Here is a 17,883-nt window from a genome sequence, read left to right as displayed (position 1 = left end):
GTAACCCATGTCTTTCCCATTTCGTTTTTCTGCCAAATGTCTTGTGTCTCTTTATTCTACTATTTGCAATTCGAGTTTCAAATCTTCGTTCACTCTCTCCACATGCTTCTTTACACCTGAAGCAATTAAATGGATTTGTAATTAATTTTAGGGTAAGACATTATACTACAGATTTTATTATTAAATTAATATGTCAAACTATACGTGATTGAAAAAAATTAAACTTGACTAAAGTGAAGGTCCCCAAAAGAAATCGGAAATTGTATTTCGCAGCCTGTTACATGCATGGTATTTCAAAGCTGGAAATGTATATGGGTCTGTTTTGTCATTTCAAGAAATGTTTAGAAACTTAATTCATATAGGAAAAAATATATATATATTTTCAAAGTGTAAAAACATTTGACTTGTCTTATTTGTTCTTTTTTTGATGTTACTGTTCTCCACTCCGGGCAAAACAAAGATTAGCCTAGCCTATATAAACGTTTCATTAGTGTCCATAAGATACATTATACGTTCGAATAGCCTAATTAAGCACAGTAGTAATAAAAACGAGAGGTGCTTTATTACATTACATATTGCGGAAGTGCGTGTTAAATATAATTCAGTATATGACCCTGTATCACGAAACACTAAAGTTTAAAAATATGATCGATTCCACTTTAATTTTAATTTGATGTTCAAAGGAATGAAATGGAGATATATACTATTTAGAGTAAAAGCCAAATATCATTTATTATGGTCTGATTTATAAATTGCAACACAGGTAAGACTAGCAGAATATAAATATTATAGAATATTTAAAATAAAAGTCTAAAAAACATTCATTGGCTTCACTGTTCATGACAGGGTGATGGTATAGGCTACTTCAGGTGGTAATGTTTTACATATAGCCTAGATGAATTACAGCTGGTTATTATAAACAATTACAACATTGCTTTTGTACTATGTCGTAGCCTGCTTGTTCACTCAGTGGTTTCTCACTCAACTGAGAAAACATTAAAAGGGTGTGGTTCGCCGTTTTCACTTTTCTCAGATAAAATACCGTGAAACAAGCTTCCAACCATCTGGTCTTGCTAATCAATTAAAAAAGACTTTAGAATTTAGTTACACTGTAAAAAATGAATGCGATTTTAATGGTAAAATATTGTAAAAACGCTACAGAAATTTTTTTTAAATAGGTTAACAGTAAGTTCTTGTACTATATCAACGTGATCTCATGAGAAAACGTGTGTATTTTTACGTAAATTGTGGTTCTACCACACGTACATTTACTTACGTTTTTATACACACAAAAACGTACATTGACGTATTTATAGCACTAAAACGTAAAAATACTTACGTATTAACAGCAAAAAAACGTAAATCATGTAACGTAAAGTGTGAATGTATATGAATTCCCATGTATTAATATTAAAATCGTGGCTTTAATGATTTAACGATGTTTTTAGTCTAATTTATTGAAAGCAGTTTACTCATCTACTTAATATGAAATAACATTTCTGTTCGTGACTTGTGCTGCTCGTTTCGGAGGATTACATAATGTTAAACAAGACTACAATTTGAAACCTTATGAATAAAATTTCTGTAATTGTTTAACCATTTTGTAATATTTAGTTTGTTTGCTGTGCGACACAGAAGGCGTTTTCTCCTATGCAGCGACTGACAATACAACCATAAGATACACCAAAACACAACATAAATTCACAAATCACATCCATTTTATTTGTTCGCTGTACTCCAAATCTTTAGAATCCATATGTTTGTAAGGAACAGATCCAAATTCAGCCCTTTATCCATCGATCTTCATTTTGATTCTCAGCAACAGCGACCGTCACAGTCAAAGCTCGCGCTCGTTATGATTCAAATTCGAAAGTAGCGCCACCCTCGAGAAGCGTTACGACATGGTTTACGGCACTGATATCGAACGCTCATTGGTTCTCCCCTGCTTCGTCACAGATTGCGACATGCCGTGTTTCAGTGGATTGACATTTGAAATGAGTGCGCGCCTTCACGGAGAGAAGCCGGATTCGTCTTATTTTCATGGATTAATAAGTTAAATTCTGCTCTGTACCCTATAAAAACTATTACCGCCAGAGAGGACTGTGACTGGAACTCATCATCATTTGAAGTTTACCACTTTTGACATTTTTCGCAAAAAATAAATTATTGTGATTACGCTTGTTTGTCTGTCATTCTTTTATTTATAACAGTAGGTAGTTTAAAGAAATGGTTATGGGTAGGTTTAGGGGTAGGTGTAGGATTAGTGCCTCAAAATATCGTTTTAATGTTATATTTTTACTAAAATTGTAATTTTCCTACATATTTCTGTTCTTTATGTTTTATTCTTTTAACATTCCATATAAAATGGATAGGTTTAGGTTCGGGATGGGGTTTAGGGATCTTACATTTATCTACAAAACGATAAAACGGAAATTATACATATATCTTTGACATAAAAGATTCGTAAATATTTTACGTTTTTTCGCTGTAAAAACGTAAGTATTTTTACGTTTTAGTGCCATAATTACGTCAAAATTGTACATTTTAGCACCTTTCTAAACGTGCAAAAATGTACGTTTTGTGTCTTTTGAAAGTTACGTATTAATACCTACGTATTAACAATGAGACTACAGGGAAAAACTGTAAAAGCTCTTACCAGACATTTTATGTAATTTTCACAGTAAAATTTTTATATGTAAAAAAGAACAAATCAATGTATAATTTACAGTCAAAAACTGTAAACTAATATCCCCACAATTCCCTCCACATTTGAACGTATTTTGGTTAAAAAAAATCATGTTTCTTAATAGTTTTTGTTATCAGTTATGTACATTAGGGTTTTATGTTACATCTTCTGTTGTTTAATGAATGTTTATTGCATTGTGTAAGTGTGGGTTACCATGATGGTGTTTTGAGTTTTCGTGAATGACTCTGTGCACCTTCTTTGTATTAGTATATACTTCAGCTCGTGGAAAAACTATTTGTGATAAGCTCTGATTTTTCATGTGGCTTTCTCTTTTACCACCTGCATTGTTATGGTGGTTGTCAGTATATGTTAAACAGACTTTAGTGTTAGTGTGCATTGTTGAATTTCCTGGTTTACATTCAAATTTTCTTGTTTGTAAATTACAGTTTGTTTTGTAAATGTGTTTACAGTTTTTCTGTATTTTTTACAAAATTATTCTGGCAACCACAGCTGCCAAAATTATTTTGTAAAACTACGGAATATTTTTTACAGTGTATAGCTCTTTAGTTAGAAGTTAATAAGTTACATTCTTTAAAAGTGTACATTTTACAGTTTTTTTTTTTACAATCGCTGTAGGACCCATTTTTCAATACTTAGTTCACTTGTTCAAAACTCATACAGTGAGCACAACAGCAGTGCATCAATGCTTTGGCACAAAATGCATTTGATGATTGCATCTTATACAAGTTATTTTCTCTGTCAAAACATGTACTTACAGCCCAATTTCTTTTAAAAACTCTTAAACTTAAGTTCAAATCCCAGCATACATAAATGAATAAGACAGCTTATTATTATATATATTCTGAATGAAAAATGAAATACTATCTAAACAATTAGATGTAACTGAACACCTACACAGGTGTTAGTCTTTTAATATTATTACCATCTATAGAAAAGGGAAAACTCGGGAATATTTTTTTTGTACTGTAATGTAAACATGGATCAGGTAACAAATGCTGCAGTGAATTCTGAACAGCAGACAGTGTTATTCTTGTTTTGTACAGGGACAATGCATATTAATAAACATTTCTGTCAATATGCCAGAGTTAGCCAGAAGGCTATTTGTCACCTGTAGTCCCTAAATGAGTGACAAAGTGTGTTTTTGGGTGAAAACCTTTGCTATTGTTATGGAAGAATGATTTGAGATATGTATAAAGAGTTATGGTAGTTTTAGTGCATTTTGAATGTGAAATTAACTGCTGTGCCAAGCTGAAAGTTGGTTAGGAGAAGTGTGAAGAGTTTTAAAAATAAAAATGTATTTTCAGTCAATTTTGATTTCTCACCCTCGGATTTGATACATTTTGAATTTGTTTCTTAAACTCATTATTTATATGTGTGTACATGGGTTTGGTTGGACTTGTGAGGGCTAAAGTGGACTAGTTTGTGTGCTGTTCAGTCTTAGAGGTATGGTTTAAAACTAGAACAAACCTCTCTCTTTCTCTGTGTGTGTGTGTGTGTGAAGTGAGAAGTAGTTTCCTCCCTTTTTCTTTTGAAGCCTGCATGATCATTTCAGTTGTCATAGATTAGTTTCTCTTGGCATTTGGCTTTTGACATGAAATTAGGTCTGTTGTTTCTAGGCAGTTAGAAAGTGAACTAACATTGTTTACACTGAGGCAGATTGAAAACACCTCTCACTCACTGGACTGATGCAAACATACAGAATATAGTTTGTATAATATAAAAACCATTATGTCTATAAAGAGTCTACAGTAGTGTTTTAGGTGAGGGTGCAGAAACAGAGGCAAGGGCACGAGTGCAGAGTACAGTGAGTTTTAATTGGCAAAAAATAAAGAAAAACAAACCAAACTGAAGCAAAGCCATAGATTTGAGTATTGGTGCAGATAATGAATAGATGAATGTGAACTAGGCAACCGCTGAATTTTTAGGAAAATATGTGCTACAGCACTTTCCACTGACTAATAGAGAAAAACAAATGTAGGAAAATTAGGTCCTTGCTTTCTGTTTTAACTCACAATCGGTCGGTTGGGTTTAATCATCTGATTTGAGAAAAGCAGAATTCTGTACTGACCAGAAAACAAAATTAATGCAAAGCAGTGACCGGACTGGTTAATTATTATAACTGTCATAAAAATCAACCGTATCCTGAAGATATTGTGTATGTTTTCAAAAGGACTCTAGCTCTGAATACGTATGTGATAGCTAATACCTCTCCTGTCTTTTTGTTCTTTAGGCAATTATGCGGTTCAAGAAAGGAGTGTTGGTTTTGCTGGTGGTCTTGCCACTCGCAGTCATACTCTTTTACCGCTGGAACTCAAACACCGTTATGACGGTAGATGTGCTACAGGGAGCAGACTCAAAAGTGCTGCTGGAGAAAAGAGTACAAAACATGAACCGTGGATATGACCACATCCCTTACCATATCAAAGATAGCATGTCAAAGTGAGTAGAACTCGAGATACACAAACTAGTGTGCCAGTGTAGCTTTGCATAATAACAATACAAATAACTTCCTGACAGAAAATACATAGATGTATTTTGGGATTCAGTGTCACTGAAAAAAAGGGGGTTTTGTTTTCAGGCTGTAAATTTACAACCACATTATTTGAAATGAAAATGTCCACATTGACTAGTGGCACCTCTTCCACTTTATACTCTTTTTTTTTTTTTGTTTGTTTTTTTTTTGTTAGTGCATTGAATGAATGACATGATTTGTGAATTTTCAAATATGTTTTTTACTTTTGGCCAGGGTACGTGCTGTAAATGGGTGTGTTTGTGAAGGCGACAAACCGGGCATTCATTTCCCATTCGCTCAGCTGCTGTTTCCTCGAGTATCAGCTACACAGCTACATGCATCCTTCAAAGATTCAGACCTGAAAAAAGCAAAGCAATACAGAAATAAAGAGTATCGCAGTTTCTATAAGAGGTGGTGCATCATTTTACCATATTTCAGCTTTCAAAAAAATGCCTTTGCTCATTTTGAGTAAAGATTTCCTTTAAGTGTAACAATGTAAAAAGATACCATTGTTTTGTGTTTTTCTTTGGCTTTGTCTCTCTTTACAGGGAGAGTTCACTCAAATAGGGAAATTCTGTCATCCTTTACTCACCTTCATGTCATTCAAAACCAGTATGACTTTCTGTAGAACACAAAAGAAGATATTTTGAAGAATGTCGGGGTCCAAACTTCATTTGACGCCAATGACTTTTATTGTAAAGATAAAAAAAAAAACTTCCACATTTTTCAAAATATCTTTATTGTTCCACTGGAGAAAGAAAGTCATACTGATTTGGAGAACATGAATAAATAATGACAGAATTTTCAGTTTTGGGTGAACTAACCCAAGAAGTAGTAGGATGCCAACTCCACGAATGACCTTAGTATTTTCTCCATTCAGGACATATACAGCTGCAGATTCACTTATCTTAGCAGAAGCCAACAGTCCTCTTCAATATCCTACACAGGGTGTGGAAGTCAGACCAAAAAGAACCATTCTAATTCCTGGTAAAACACAAGATGTTTTTATGATAATATAGACAGAATATAACTGGTTTCTATGGAAGCTTGTTTCCGCCACTAAATGAAAAATTAAAAAGGTAATTCTGACTTTTATTTTCACAGAATACAGAGACAATCACGAGTTAAGTTTTACCCCCGGTTTCACAGACAAGGCTTAAGCTAGTCCTAGACTAAAATGCATGTTTAAGCTGTTTTAACTGAAAGTAAAAAGTCTTAAAATATGTCTGTGCCATTGTTCTGTCTCAAGATGCACACCAGTAATGTTTTTTTTCTAGTGAACGTTTATAAAAGCTATTTTTTATTTCGTGGCGGAAACACGCGTCCACAGGTTTCACCATGTGGTTGCCATTAAGAAAAAAAACTTTTATTTTTTAATGTGTCATTTACAATCAGAGATGTGGACTTAAGTCAGATTTGTATCACCATTTTGAAGACTTGTATCTGTCTTGAACTGAATTACTTAATTTCCATTCTACAGGAAACAAATTGCAAATTTTAATATGCATCTTTGACTTACATTTAACACATGCCTGGTTTGCAATAATTGTGCACCATCAAAGATTATGATCAGTAAAACTCTGCATAAGCATACTCTAAGCATAAGCTTTATCTTTATGAGTTAAAACACATGAGCAAGATTAAGTCTACAGTATGTTATTGTGTTTTCAAGGTTTGAGTCTGAACCAAGAACACAAAATGGACCATTATTTCGTAAGTCCACCATTATTCTATATGCTTCATAAATGGTAATTCATTAAATTAATAGTTTAGCAAAATAATAACAATTTTGTCATAATTTACTCACCCTCATGTCATTCTAAACCTGTATTCATTTTTGATAGAAACAGTACAGAAGAACCTTTACAGCTTTGTTTCATACAATGGTGACCATGGGCTGTTAAGCTGCAAAAAGGAAAATAAAAAAATAAAAATAAAACTGATGTATATATAATTCAACTCCCCAGATTCCATATGATTTGTGTTCAGTTTGGATGTTGATAACTTTAGTGGTTCTCACGTCTTGTGAACAAACATCATGGCATCCGAGCTGCCATAGGCATCATATTTCGTAAGAATGATGCAAAATAATTGGCATGAATTATTTAAGAGTGAATAATGACTTACATTTGCATCTGTTTCTCACACAAACCTATCATGTGACTTCAGATGATATATATATTACTAAAAATTGATTGGACTACTTTTTATGGATCTTATAGCCCATGGTCGCTTAACTGTTGATGGACAGAGCAGCGTTATTCTTAATTCTTCTTTTGTGTTCCACACAATAAAATAACAGTATACAGGTTTGAAATGAGGGTAAATATTTACACAGTTATCATTTTTGGGCTGAATTATCCCATTAACAGAGAGATGATTCAAAGAAAGCTACATGACTGAGGGAGTGAATTGTAATTTTTCATCATAGTACAAGAATTTTCTGCTTCACTAGTCATTTTGGCCCTATTATTGCCCAGAAATCTGTTTTTCATACAATATCATTTGCAGGTAGAGCTGAAAGCTACAATGGGAACATTCAATACGGCAGCGATGGTGGATGGAGTGCAAGTCAAAGGGGAAGGAGAGATGCATATTAGTTTTACGAGCAGATCTCTGGCCTCACTAAACAGACAGCTTGAGTTTGTTACCTACACAAACACACTGTTCCATCCCAACAAAGCAGATGTAGGTGAGACCCCAAAACACATTCTTTTAATCTAATATGATTATGTTCTTTAATGCGGCAACAATTAAAAACTGAACATCAGCAATTAGGTGTAATGAATGCAGATGTTTGTTCTGCAAACAACAACAATGTATTATCTCATTTGCTTTACTAAAAGAGTTTGCCCTCAGAAACATGTTCTCTGCTCCATCTATATCTACAACAAACCCCAGCACTGAGCAAACAGCTTCATGATTGCTTTTATGATTGTACAGTTGCACTGCATAGAGAAGGGTTTTGTCTAATCAGATATCCAGCCAGCTTGTGTTCCCTGTCGTCTTGTAGAGCAGGTTCCTGTGATGATGTTGTAATGACACGGAGGATAGAGTCATCTATAAGGATTAATAAAAGAGAATAATATAAAATGTAACAACCCAAAGTACGCAATTCAATGAATAAGGCAAAATCATCAAGATAAGGATATGATACATTTCAACAAAAAACCTGTCAAAACTTTGGAGATTACACATATATAACACAGATTAAATTAATGATGGCTGAAAACGGAACAGCATATAGAGGTTTTATGGTGTTTTCTATGTCTCGTGTTTGAGCACCGTTTGATATAAACACAATTTACTGACAGTTTGGTAAGAAAGATCATTTGAGAGTGGATCTGTTTCTCAAACAAACCTATCGTGTGAATACAGATGGGTTAAAATATATCACAAAATTAGTTTGGGCTACATTCTTGTTAGCTCATGGTCACTAAACTGTTGTATGGATATAGCTGCTATATAAATATTTTTAAAGAATTATTCTTAATTCTTTTGTGTTCCACACAATAAAATAAAAACACAGGGTAAATAAATACTGACATAATTTCCTTGTAATGATGTTGTAATGACATCTACATGGATTTATAGAAAAGAATAATATTGGATTAAAAAATCCAAAGCACACAATTCAGTGAATAAGGCAGGATCATCAAGAAGATACATTTCAACAGAAAGACTGCAAAACAACTGTCAAAACTTTGGAGATTACACATTTTATATAATGTTATAAACTATTTAATAAACAAAATTTACTGACAATACATGTCATTTAGCAATTATTTATGCTGTAATGCATGTTTATCTCTATATTCAGTAGTCTGTTGTATCTTTTTTAATTATATAACACTATTCCTTTGTCTATGGCAGTACACTTTAATGCAGGGAATAACCAGGCCACCTTCACCATTAAGATCAGACATCCACCAATGCCTAAATTCTATACTCCTGGACCCAAAAAAGGTAAAACTGATATGTTAAATAATTATAAATATAGAAATTTCACAAAACTCATGTTTTGATATTGTCCTTCCCACAGAATACAATGTAAGCACGCTGGTCACCATTGCCACAAAAACATTTCTTCGCTATGATAAACTTCAGGATTTGATCAAGAGCATTCGACAGTTCTACCCCACAATAACTATAGTGATAGCTGATGACACAAAGGAGCCTAAACCTGTAACTGGACCCTACATCGAACATTATATCATGCCCTTTGGCAAGGTATGGATGCATAGTATTACATACTATGTTTTCTTCTCAGGACAAATAGATTGCTTAAAGTACTGTCTGCTCCTCATTACAGGGCTGGTTTGCTGGCCGTAATCTGGCAGTCTCTCAGGTAACAACCAAATACATGCTTTGGGTGGATGATGACTTTATTTTCACCTCAAGCACCAAACTGGAAAAAATGGTGGATATTTTGGAGAGAACTACTTTGGACCTGGTGAGAGAGCCTTTTGCTGTTCTTCAATCATTCAATCACACCAAGACAAATCATGAAAATTTGTTGCGATTTGGTGGATGATGTTTTTACATAAGAAACAGGAAGCAATGTATTGATTGTGAAATACTGGAAGCCGAACCGTCTCATAGTTGAAATTTCTCCCTCCCACATATGAAGCCAAAACAAGGAAGTTATTAGAAACTGGTTTACAAAATCACTGAAACCTTGTGGGAAACATAGTTGTGCGTTTGTGTCATCATGCTACTAAAATAAGGTGTTTGTCTTGCAGCTGGCTAAATTGTAATAAATTTTATTCATTTTATTCTCATAAAGTAACATGTAAATTAGCATATTACTACGCTCTTATACACATGCTCCAGTGCACAACCAACCAAGGCCTTGCATTTGGAGATAACTTCCTTATATTTCATATAGCACAAAGCCAAAGCTGACGTTTAGAAAAAAAAACATATTGCAATGCATATTTTTCTCATAACACAAAGCTTTTGTTAGTTGTGGCAAACAAATGAGATTCAAAGTTAACTTAAACAGAAAATTGCAAAATGCAAAGAAGCAGGGATGTCATGCACCTGGGTCTAGTTCACCTGCCGTTTTCACATTGCACTAACAAATGATACCATTAACTAATACTCAAGTGTGTTTGGCTTATTGGGGGATTATGAACTAGAAAACACATGTGTGGATGCAGAACCTTATTTCACCAAGTACAACATATTTCTGGATCAACATCTTTGTTGATCCTAAAACAACATTTCCATTCAACCAGATTTGAAGGACAAGTTTACAGTTTGTGTCAAGTTTACAATCAGGGTTTGATGCTTCTACAGCAGTGTTATTCACCTATCATTTCCCTCTACTTTTAGGGATAATTTATGGTTAGGGATATGATTAGGATTTCATTTTGTTGACCCAGGAGCGTGTCTAACTCTGCAAAATCAGGATGTGCTGCTGCTTGAACATGCATGGTGCTCGTAGTGAGTAATGCTCATTAAATTGCATGAGCAGTAGTTTCACAAGTTTAGTTACCTGGGTGTGACTATTTTTTATTAACCTCCTTATCGATAATGAGCTTGTGAGGCAGGGGTGGGTCAGTCAAGATGAATGTTAAAAAAAAAATTGCATAGCTTTCTAGCAATAAAATGCTACTATAGCAACATTTTAGTTAAGAACAGTCTGTTACACAAAGACACTTTTTGATGATACATGAACTTCCTTCACTACAAAGAATGCAGCTCTACTTGTGTTACACTTTATTTCGACATCCCCTTTAGACATCCTGTTGACTATAAGAAATGCAACTACTTGTCAACTAACTGTCAGCAGAGTATTAGTAGACTGTCTGCTTAACTTCTGGAAAAACTTTGATGGTCCCCCAACAGACATTCTACTGACTATGTCACTTTGCAGCTACATGTCAACTTATTTTACTAACCCTAACCCCTAACAGTCTACTAACCCTCAACTAATACTGTAATAAGTGTTAGTTGACATTTAGGTGCAACATTACTTACAGTCAACAGAATGTCTAAAGGGGATCATCAAAATAAAGTGTGACCCTACTGGCTAAAGGTATGATCATCAAAGACTTTTAGATATACAAAGAAGTGCACTCATATTACCCGAGCCGGCCCTCCCTATAAGCGAACTAAGCAGCTGCTTAGGGCCCCGCTGCCACCAGTAGGGCCCCCAAGAGCAAATAAAATGGCAGCTTGATTTTTTACAGCGCTTATTCAATCAGTTGCAGTTCTAGCGCCTCCGTCCCAATACTGTACAACTTGACGTACATTTGCAACACGTTAACGCAGCGGTAGAGTAAATGATGAGAGAATTTTCATTTTTGGGTGAACTATTCCTTTAATGTTAATACATCTTCCTACAGGTCCATCTGAACTGTTAATATTATGTCATTATTTAAGTATTTAATTTAATATTGTCCATTTTGTACATTTACATTTATTTTTTATATAAGAAGATACCGTTTATCTCAAGTTATTTTAACCGAGGGGCCCCCAAATAAAATTCTGCTTAGGGCCCCATAAAAGCCTGCATATTACTATGAATGGGAGAAAATACAACGCGTAATATGGTGGAATAGTCTCGCCTTCTAAATAAAAGAGCCAATCGCTGATATGCACATTGGCAGATCTAACCTGAAAAAGCTTTTTTAACGCTATTTGAGCATAAGAAATACAAAGTTCTGTCATGAAACTCTAGATGGTGCAGGCTAATAGGTCCTTAACTCAATCTGATTGGTTCCTGCTGTATCAGTAGCCAATGAGCTTGCATGCTCAACCCTTCAAATACTTGGTTATCATGTGCTTAGCAGTGCAGCGTGAACTGAAACCCTCCACCTTCCCTTTCCGCACATAACAAGGGAATTTGAGCCCGTCATCCTCTGAAAATCCTCCTGCAAATTTGTTCAGACGCGGCCATTTAAACCCGCTCCTCCCGCCCTTGGCTAGGCGTCCGCGCACCCCAGCTCAGCTGTTTCCATCCAGTCAAGTGATTTGCCACAGCGAACATTTATCAGAGGTGGAAGTAACGAATTACAAATACTCACGTTACTGTAATTAAGTAGCTTTTTCGGGTTTTTGTACTTTTTTGAGTACATTTTTAAATCTGTAATTTAAAAGTGCAAATTAAGCTAAGTAATCTACTTCGCTACTTGTAAAATCACATTCCGTTACTGAGTACGGCAACAATTTGATTATTCAAACCTTTGACCGGCATATCGGTAGCCAATAAAGAAATCCGAAAGCCTGAATGTCAGCGCGAGATTGCAGGTATTGCGCATAATTTTAATCACACCCGCAGGTTTCTATGGCGTATTTGAATTACAAATGTCGAGAGCGCATTATTATACTCAAATATACAAGTGAACTCCCTCTCCTCTCACTCAGATATTGAGTGCGCGCCGTCAGACTGTGTATTGTGCAATCGTGAATCTCTCCGTGCTCTTAAATTAAACATTGTCAAAAGTTATCAGAATAGACCTTCATGCTTGACCAATGAAAATGCTACAGGAAATCTTATTGGCTATAAGTGAAATGCACCATAAAGTCTCTCAACAATCAAAAGTGGATGTTTAATTTCTTTACAATGTAATATATGTTTCATAATGGGGCATTTGTATGATTTGTACATAAAAATAACCTAGTCTGTCTAACTTCATCACTATATTGTACAGACATTACAGGTCAAACCCCTCTGATGTTCTTTTTATCTAAATAAACAACATATTATATGGCTCTTAAAGGGTTAGTTCACCCAAAAATGAAATTTCTGTCATTAATTACTCACCCTCATGTTGTTCCACACCCGTAAGACCTTCGTTCATCTTCAGAACACAAATTAAGATATTTTTGATGAAATTCGAGAGCTTACTGACCCCAGACTGCAACGTAATTGCAACTTTCAAGGCCCAGAAAGATAGTAAAGACATCGTTAAAATAGCCCATGTGACTACCAGTGGTTCAACCTTAATGTTATGAAGTGACGAGAATACTTTTTCTGTGCAAAAAACAAAAACAACTTTATTCAACAATTTCCTCTCTCCACGTCACTCTCTGAAGCTGTTCATGTGAGCACCACGACACATGCGTGTGATGCCGACGCAGAATCCGGCCAATAATGAGCCGACGTTCTGACGTAGAACCTGGAAGTGCTGCACTGTGGTTACTACGTCAACAGTGTCAGAGACTGACATGGAAGAGAAGAAATTGTTGAATAAAGTCGTTATTTATTTTATTTTATTTTTTTGCGCACAAAAATTATTCTTGTCGCTTCATAACATTAAGGTTGAACCACTGTAGTCACATGGACTATTTTATGTCTTTACTACCTTTCTGGACCTTAAATGTGGTAATAATGTTGCTGTCTATGGAGGGTCAGAAAGCTCTCGGATTTCATCAAAAATATAATTTGTGTTCTGAAGATGAACAAAGGGTGTGGAACAACATGAGGGTGAGAAATTAATGACAGAATTTTCATTTTTCGGTGAATTAACCCTTTAAGATACACAGCATATAAAAATTCAGTGTTGTCATATTTCGAATACCTCAACTGAATTTAGGTAATTTTGTTTTTTGTTCTTATTTTATGTACAGACTTATGGTGGTTATCCCCATGGTATTTAAAATGATACTGAATGTTGATCATTTTCAAGGTATTGTATTCCAGTATTGTGACCACTAATTCATGTACTTCGTCAATAAGGTGAAAGTGTTTTGTTTAAAGTAGCTATTTTTCTACTTAGATCTATGATTTGATTAAATATTTTTTGATAATTTATTAAATATCGCCGGCTAAAAAGTAATTAGTAATTTTAGTACTTTGAGTAGTTTTTGAGAAGAGTAATTTGTACTTTTACTTGAGTACTTTTTTGACACCAGTACTTTTACTTGTAATTGAGTATTATTTCAGCAATGTAAAAGTACTTGTACTTAAGTACAAATTTTCAGTACTCTTTCCACCACTGACATTTATTTCCCACAAAGACGAACTAAAATCCTAGCTCTCTTTTCTTCGATTCACAAACTGGCCAATTTATCCGTCGCTCCTCGCGCTCCCAGTCTCTTCCGAGTGATTTTTCCAGATGATTTTAATGCCTAAACGGTATACCTATGATTAGACCTTATGGACCGCTCATTGCGTTCTGTCTTCCGGGTTGTATTTCCATACACAGCATGAAGGTAATTAAGATCTACGTTTTTTATGAATTAACTGCTATGACATCCGCTCCAAACATTACAAAGCTCATGATAGCTAGCTCTAAGTAATTTCACTTCACCATCTATTTACTCTTCAACAGAGGACTAGCCGACCTTTTTTTCGAAAATACGTTTTCAACATCGCATCATCTTTGCAACGTGATCGGATCCCGGAAGTCCATGCATCACGTAATATTGTGCATAGGCTCGTTTGAATCAAGATCAGCTGCCCTAAATATTGATAAGTTGGTCATATTCCCTATATTTACTGTAAAGCTAAGATTCTAAGCCTTAAAATGACACCCCCCTTTTTGCCTATTTGCTATACAAACAGACAGTGTTCTGAGAAGCACGAACTGCATTTGCTCATTGGCTCGCCTAGCCCAAAATATAAGCCTTTTAATGCTATTTGAGCATAAGAAACAATATTTTTGGGGTAGATCATGTCAGATTTTAATTGAATCGTGTTATTTAAATATGCTTGCAATTTTTGAGATTTCAGGATTTCCTCATTCAAACAGACTTCTTCTTGGATACCCGAAATAGATGCCTGGCGACGTCGCCAAATATGGTTGCCAAATGTGAACAGAATTTCCGTGACTGAGCCTTCGCTCCTACCCACTGCTGATTTACTCAGCCTCACCCAAACACACCCATCTCCACTCCTCTCCATTTTCCTCCTGCCTTCTTCCCAGCCATACCCAGACTGGCCCCTAATGCGTGGCTGCCTCCGCAACAAGGAAATGCTCTGGCTCCTCCTTGCCTCTCGTTTCTTCCTACAACTTTCCTTTCAGTAGCACTGAACCTAGCGTGAGGCTGCCTTCGCAAACAGTGCCTGCCTCTGCTCTACCCTTCACTAGCTATCCACTAACTACATCAACTCAAATGCCATCTTACACCCTCTTTACAGCCGCCCTAGTACCAGTCCGACCCACAAAACCGCTATGGAACTTCTGCTTGTCTCATTTTCAGGAGCCTAACTATGGTTCACTGGATGTTGAGCGCTCCAAAGAACTCAGACCCTTCTAAAAGAGAACCGATAGCAGATTCAGCTGGTGATCTGAGTACAGTTTGCTGTCAGCTACCGGTACGGTTCACTAAAATGTTCATTGTGCAAGTAAATCACTCTGGGCTGTCCTGACATTTTTCCATTTGTGAATTCCAACTGGTTCGGTCATCAGATGCAAATCTTAATCTTCATGGCTGCTGCTTCTGACAGATCTCTACAAATTGTTCATTTACGACATACATGTGAGAGAGAGAGAGAGAGAGAGAGAGCGCGCCTCTCGGGTTAATTTTGTGTTAAGTCCCCAAGACGATAATTAGTGATGTTCTTAAACCACTGTGTGAATACTTCCACGCTGATGTCACCATTGCTTGTGCAGTAAATAAACATGATTCAAGGAAAACAATCCAAAATTCTAAAAACCTTCATAATGCCATATCTACATTGCCATCAACACTGTGGGGGAAACAATGGGCCTCCAAAGCATTCCCTTCTATTGCATCAACAAATGCAGGTCAAGTTCCTCCTAACTAATACCATTCCTCAGACGGCTAATCTGGTCTTCCACTTGCAATTAGTTTATAAATAAACTAGAACATATAGCAGAATTTAAACATCAAATTGCTCTCAAATTCTGCCTTTCAGAAATTTAGGACATTGGCTCCATATGCAAGCTCGTCATGCATCCCAGTGCCACTCTACGTGGATCTGACGTTCCAATAAATAATCTTCTCAATCATCTCCATTTTTCTAAAAATTTTTGCCAGCAGTGCCCTGCTATTAATAGCCCGCAAATTTCCCCCTTATCAAAAGCATTCAAATATCCAAACCCAGCCGTTTTTGATTCTCGTTCGTCACTTGTGAAGCATTAAGCAAATTCTTATTCCTCCTATCACTAAGAAAACACTCTATTCATCCTCACGTTCTTTGGATTTTTCAGATTTTTCCAAATCTACTTGCAATTCTAAAATTGATCCTCATCACAGATCCATTTGTCTTTCTCCAATCTCCAAGTATTATGCAGCGACACCATCCGCTTTAATATCAAGCATAGCAAAACTGATCAGTTAATGAGCAGCCATTCAATTTTCATTGTTAATGTACTCATACCCGTCCAACCTAACCAGTCTGTTTCCTTATTTTTAGCCGACAGAAGTTTCAAAAATGTATTTCCTTCTGATCCCCTCTTTGTCAACGACAATAATACTTCCATCTCTTTTGAAACATTGGTTCCAAAACACTTTCCAATCAGACTTCAGTTCAAACTAATAATTTAATGAGCCTATTGTTTCTGCCATAAATTAATACATTTTTAAATAACTGCGTGATTTGTATATGTACAATTCTGAAATACACTACTTGGACACAGTGACCTCTGATAACAGATCACTCTAAATTGTAATGTAGATACATGAATTTTCTGTAATGCTGCTTTGAAACGATATGTATTGTGAAAAATGCTATTCAAATAACCGTGAATTTAATTGAATTTTACTGCCGCAGCAGTTATTTTGGCCTGCGCATTTGCAGCCGCTTTCAGATTAAACTTTATTCCCACAGCAGTGATTTCAGCCAACACTCTCGCAACAGCCTTCAAATCAAAACTTTATTCCCCACTGCTCACAACAGTGATTTCGGCCACCGCTCTCGCATCAACTTTCAGACTAAAACTTATTTCTCACTGCCCCAGGAGTGATTTCTCTCTCTGTTCCTGCAGGAGCCCTTTCGTTTTCTCTTTTAGTGCCCGCAGGAAATTTACCGCACAAGCTGCCTTATTTTTTCTCCAATGTAGCAACATATTCTGCTCGTCTTTGGGGAGAGAGGGATTAAATCCTTTTAGCCTTCTGTACTTATATCACTGAACTACTCTTAGTTGACCGCCCAGCTTGCTGTCCTTGTAAATATCTTCTTCTTCTTTATTTATTTATAAAGCACTTTCACACAACTACTGGTTGATCCAAAGTGCTGTACAATACAGGTAGAATAAAATAAATAAGAGACAACAAAACATCGAAACACAACATAGCAAAACAATTTACATGGCTAGATAAAAGCTATTGACATAAAATGATTTTTAAGCCGGCATTTAAATACAGGCAAAGAAGGCGCAGCTCTAATAGAAGCTGGTAAATTGTTCCATAGACTAGGACCAGCAACAGCAAAGGCTCGATCACCTCTGCAATGGAACCGTGGAGCAGTGAAGAGACCAAGATTACTGGATCTTAGGGACCTATTTGGTTTATAAATAGAGATTGCCTCAGAGAGATATGGTGGGGCTTGATTGTGCAAGGATTTGTAAACAAAAATTAAAATGTTAAAAATAATTCTAAATTTAACTGGTAACCAGTTTAGTGAAATAAGAATGGGCGAGATGTGGTCGAACTTTCGTCTGCCTGAAATCAATCTTGCAGCAGCATTTTGGACCATCTGTAAGCGCACTATAGAAGACTGACTTATACCATAGTAAAGTGAATT

At 35.8% G+C, this 17,883-nt stretch overlaps 1 protein-coding gene across 6 annotated transcripts in view; it reads left to right on the top strand.

Annotated features, from left to right (window-relative positions):
* Positions 1-17,883, top strand: part of b4galnt1a (beta-1,4-N-acetyl-galactosaminyl transferase 1a) — a 183,509-nt gene that overhangs the window by 158,575 nt on the left and 7,051 nt on the right. For 4 of the 6 annotated variants that reach the window (XM_051880445.1, XM_051880444.1, XM_051880440.1 and 1 more), the window contains exons 2-9: positions 4,938-5,146; positions 5,454-5,630; positions 6,100-6,206; positions 6,892-6,932; positions 7,731-7,911; positions 9,093-9,185; positions 9,262-9,449; positions 9,532-9,672. In XM_051880445.1, the coding sequence (XP_051736405.1) occupies positions 4,944-5,146; positions 5,454-5,630; positions 6,100-6,206; positions 6,892-6,932; positions 7,731-7,911; positions 9,093-9,185; positions 9,262-9,449; positions 9,532-9,672 (1,131 nt within the window). In that variant the 5' untranslated portion in view covers positions 4,938-4,943. Of the gene's footprint in view, positions 1-18; positions 153-4,937; positions 5,147-5,453; positions 5,631-6,099; positions 6,207-6,891; positions 6,933-7,730; positions 7,912-9,092; positions 9,186-9,259; positions 9,450-9,531; positions 9,673-17,883 lie in introns of those variants that run through there. The other 2 variants (XM_051880443.1, XM_051880441.1) reach the window with 2 other exon arrangements.

Source organism: Ctenopharyngodon idella, chromosome 22 (assembly GCF_019924925.1).
Source record: "Ctenopharyngodon idella isolate HZGC_01 chromosome 22, HZGC01, whole genome shotgun sequence".
Taxonomy (NCBI): domain Eukaryota; kingdom Metazoa; phylum Chordata; class Actinopteri; order Cypriniformes; family Xenocyprididae; genus Ctenopharyngodon; species Ctenopharyngodon idella.
This window is presented reverse-complemented; position numbering and strand designations above follow the sequence as displayed.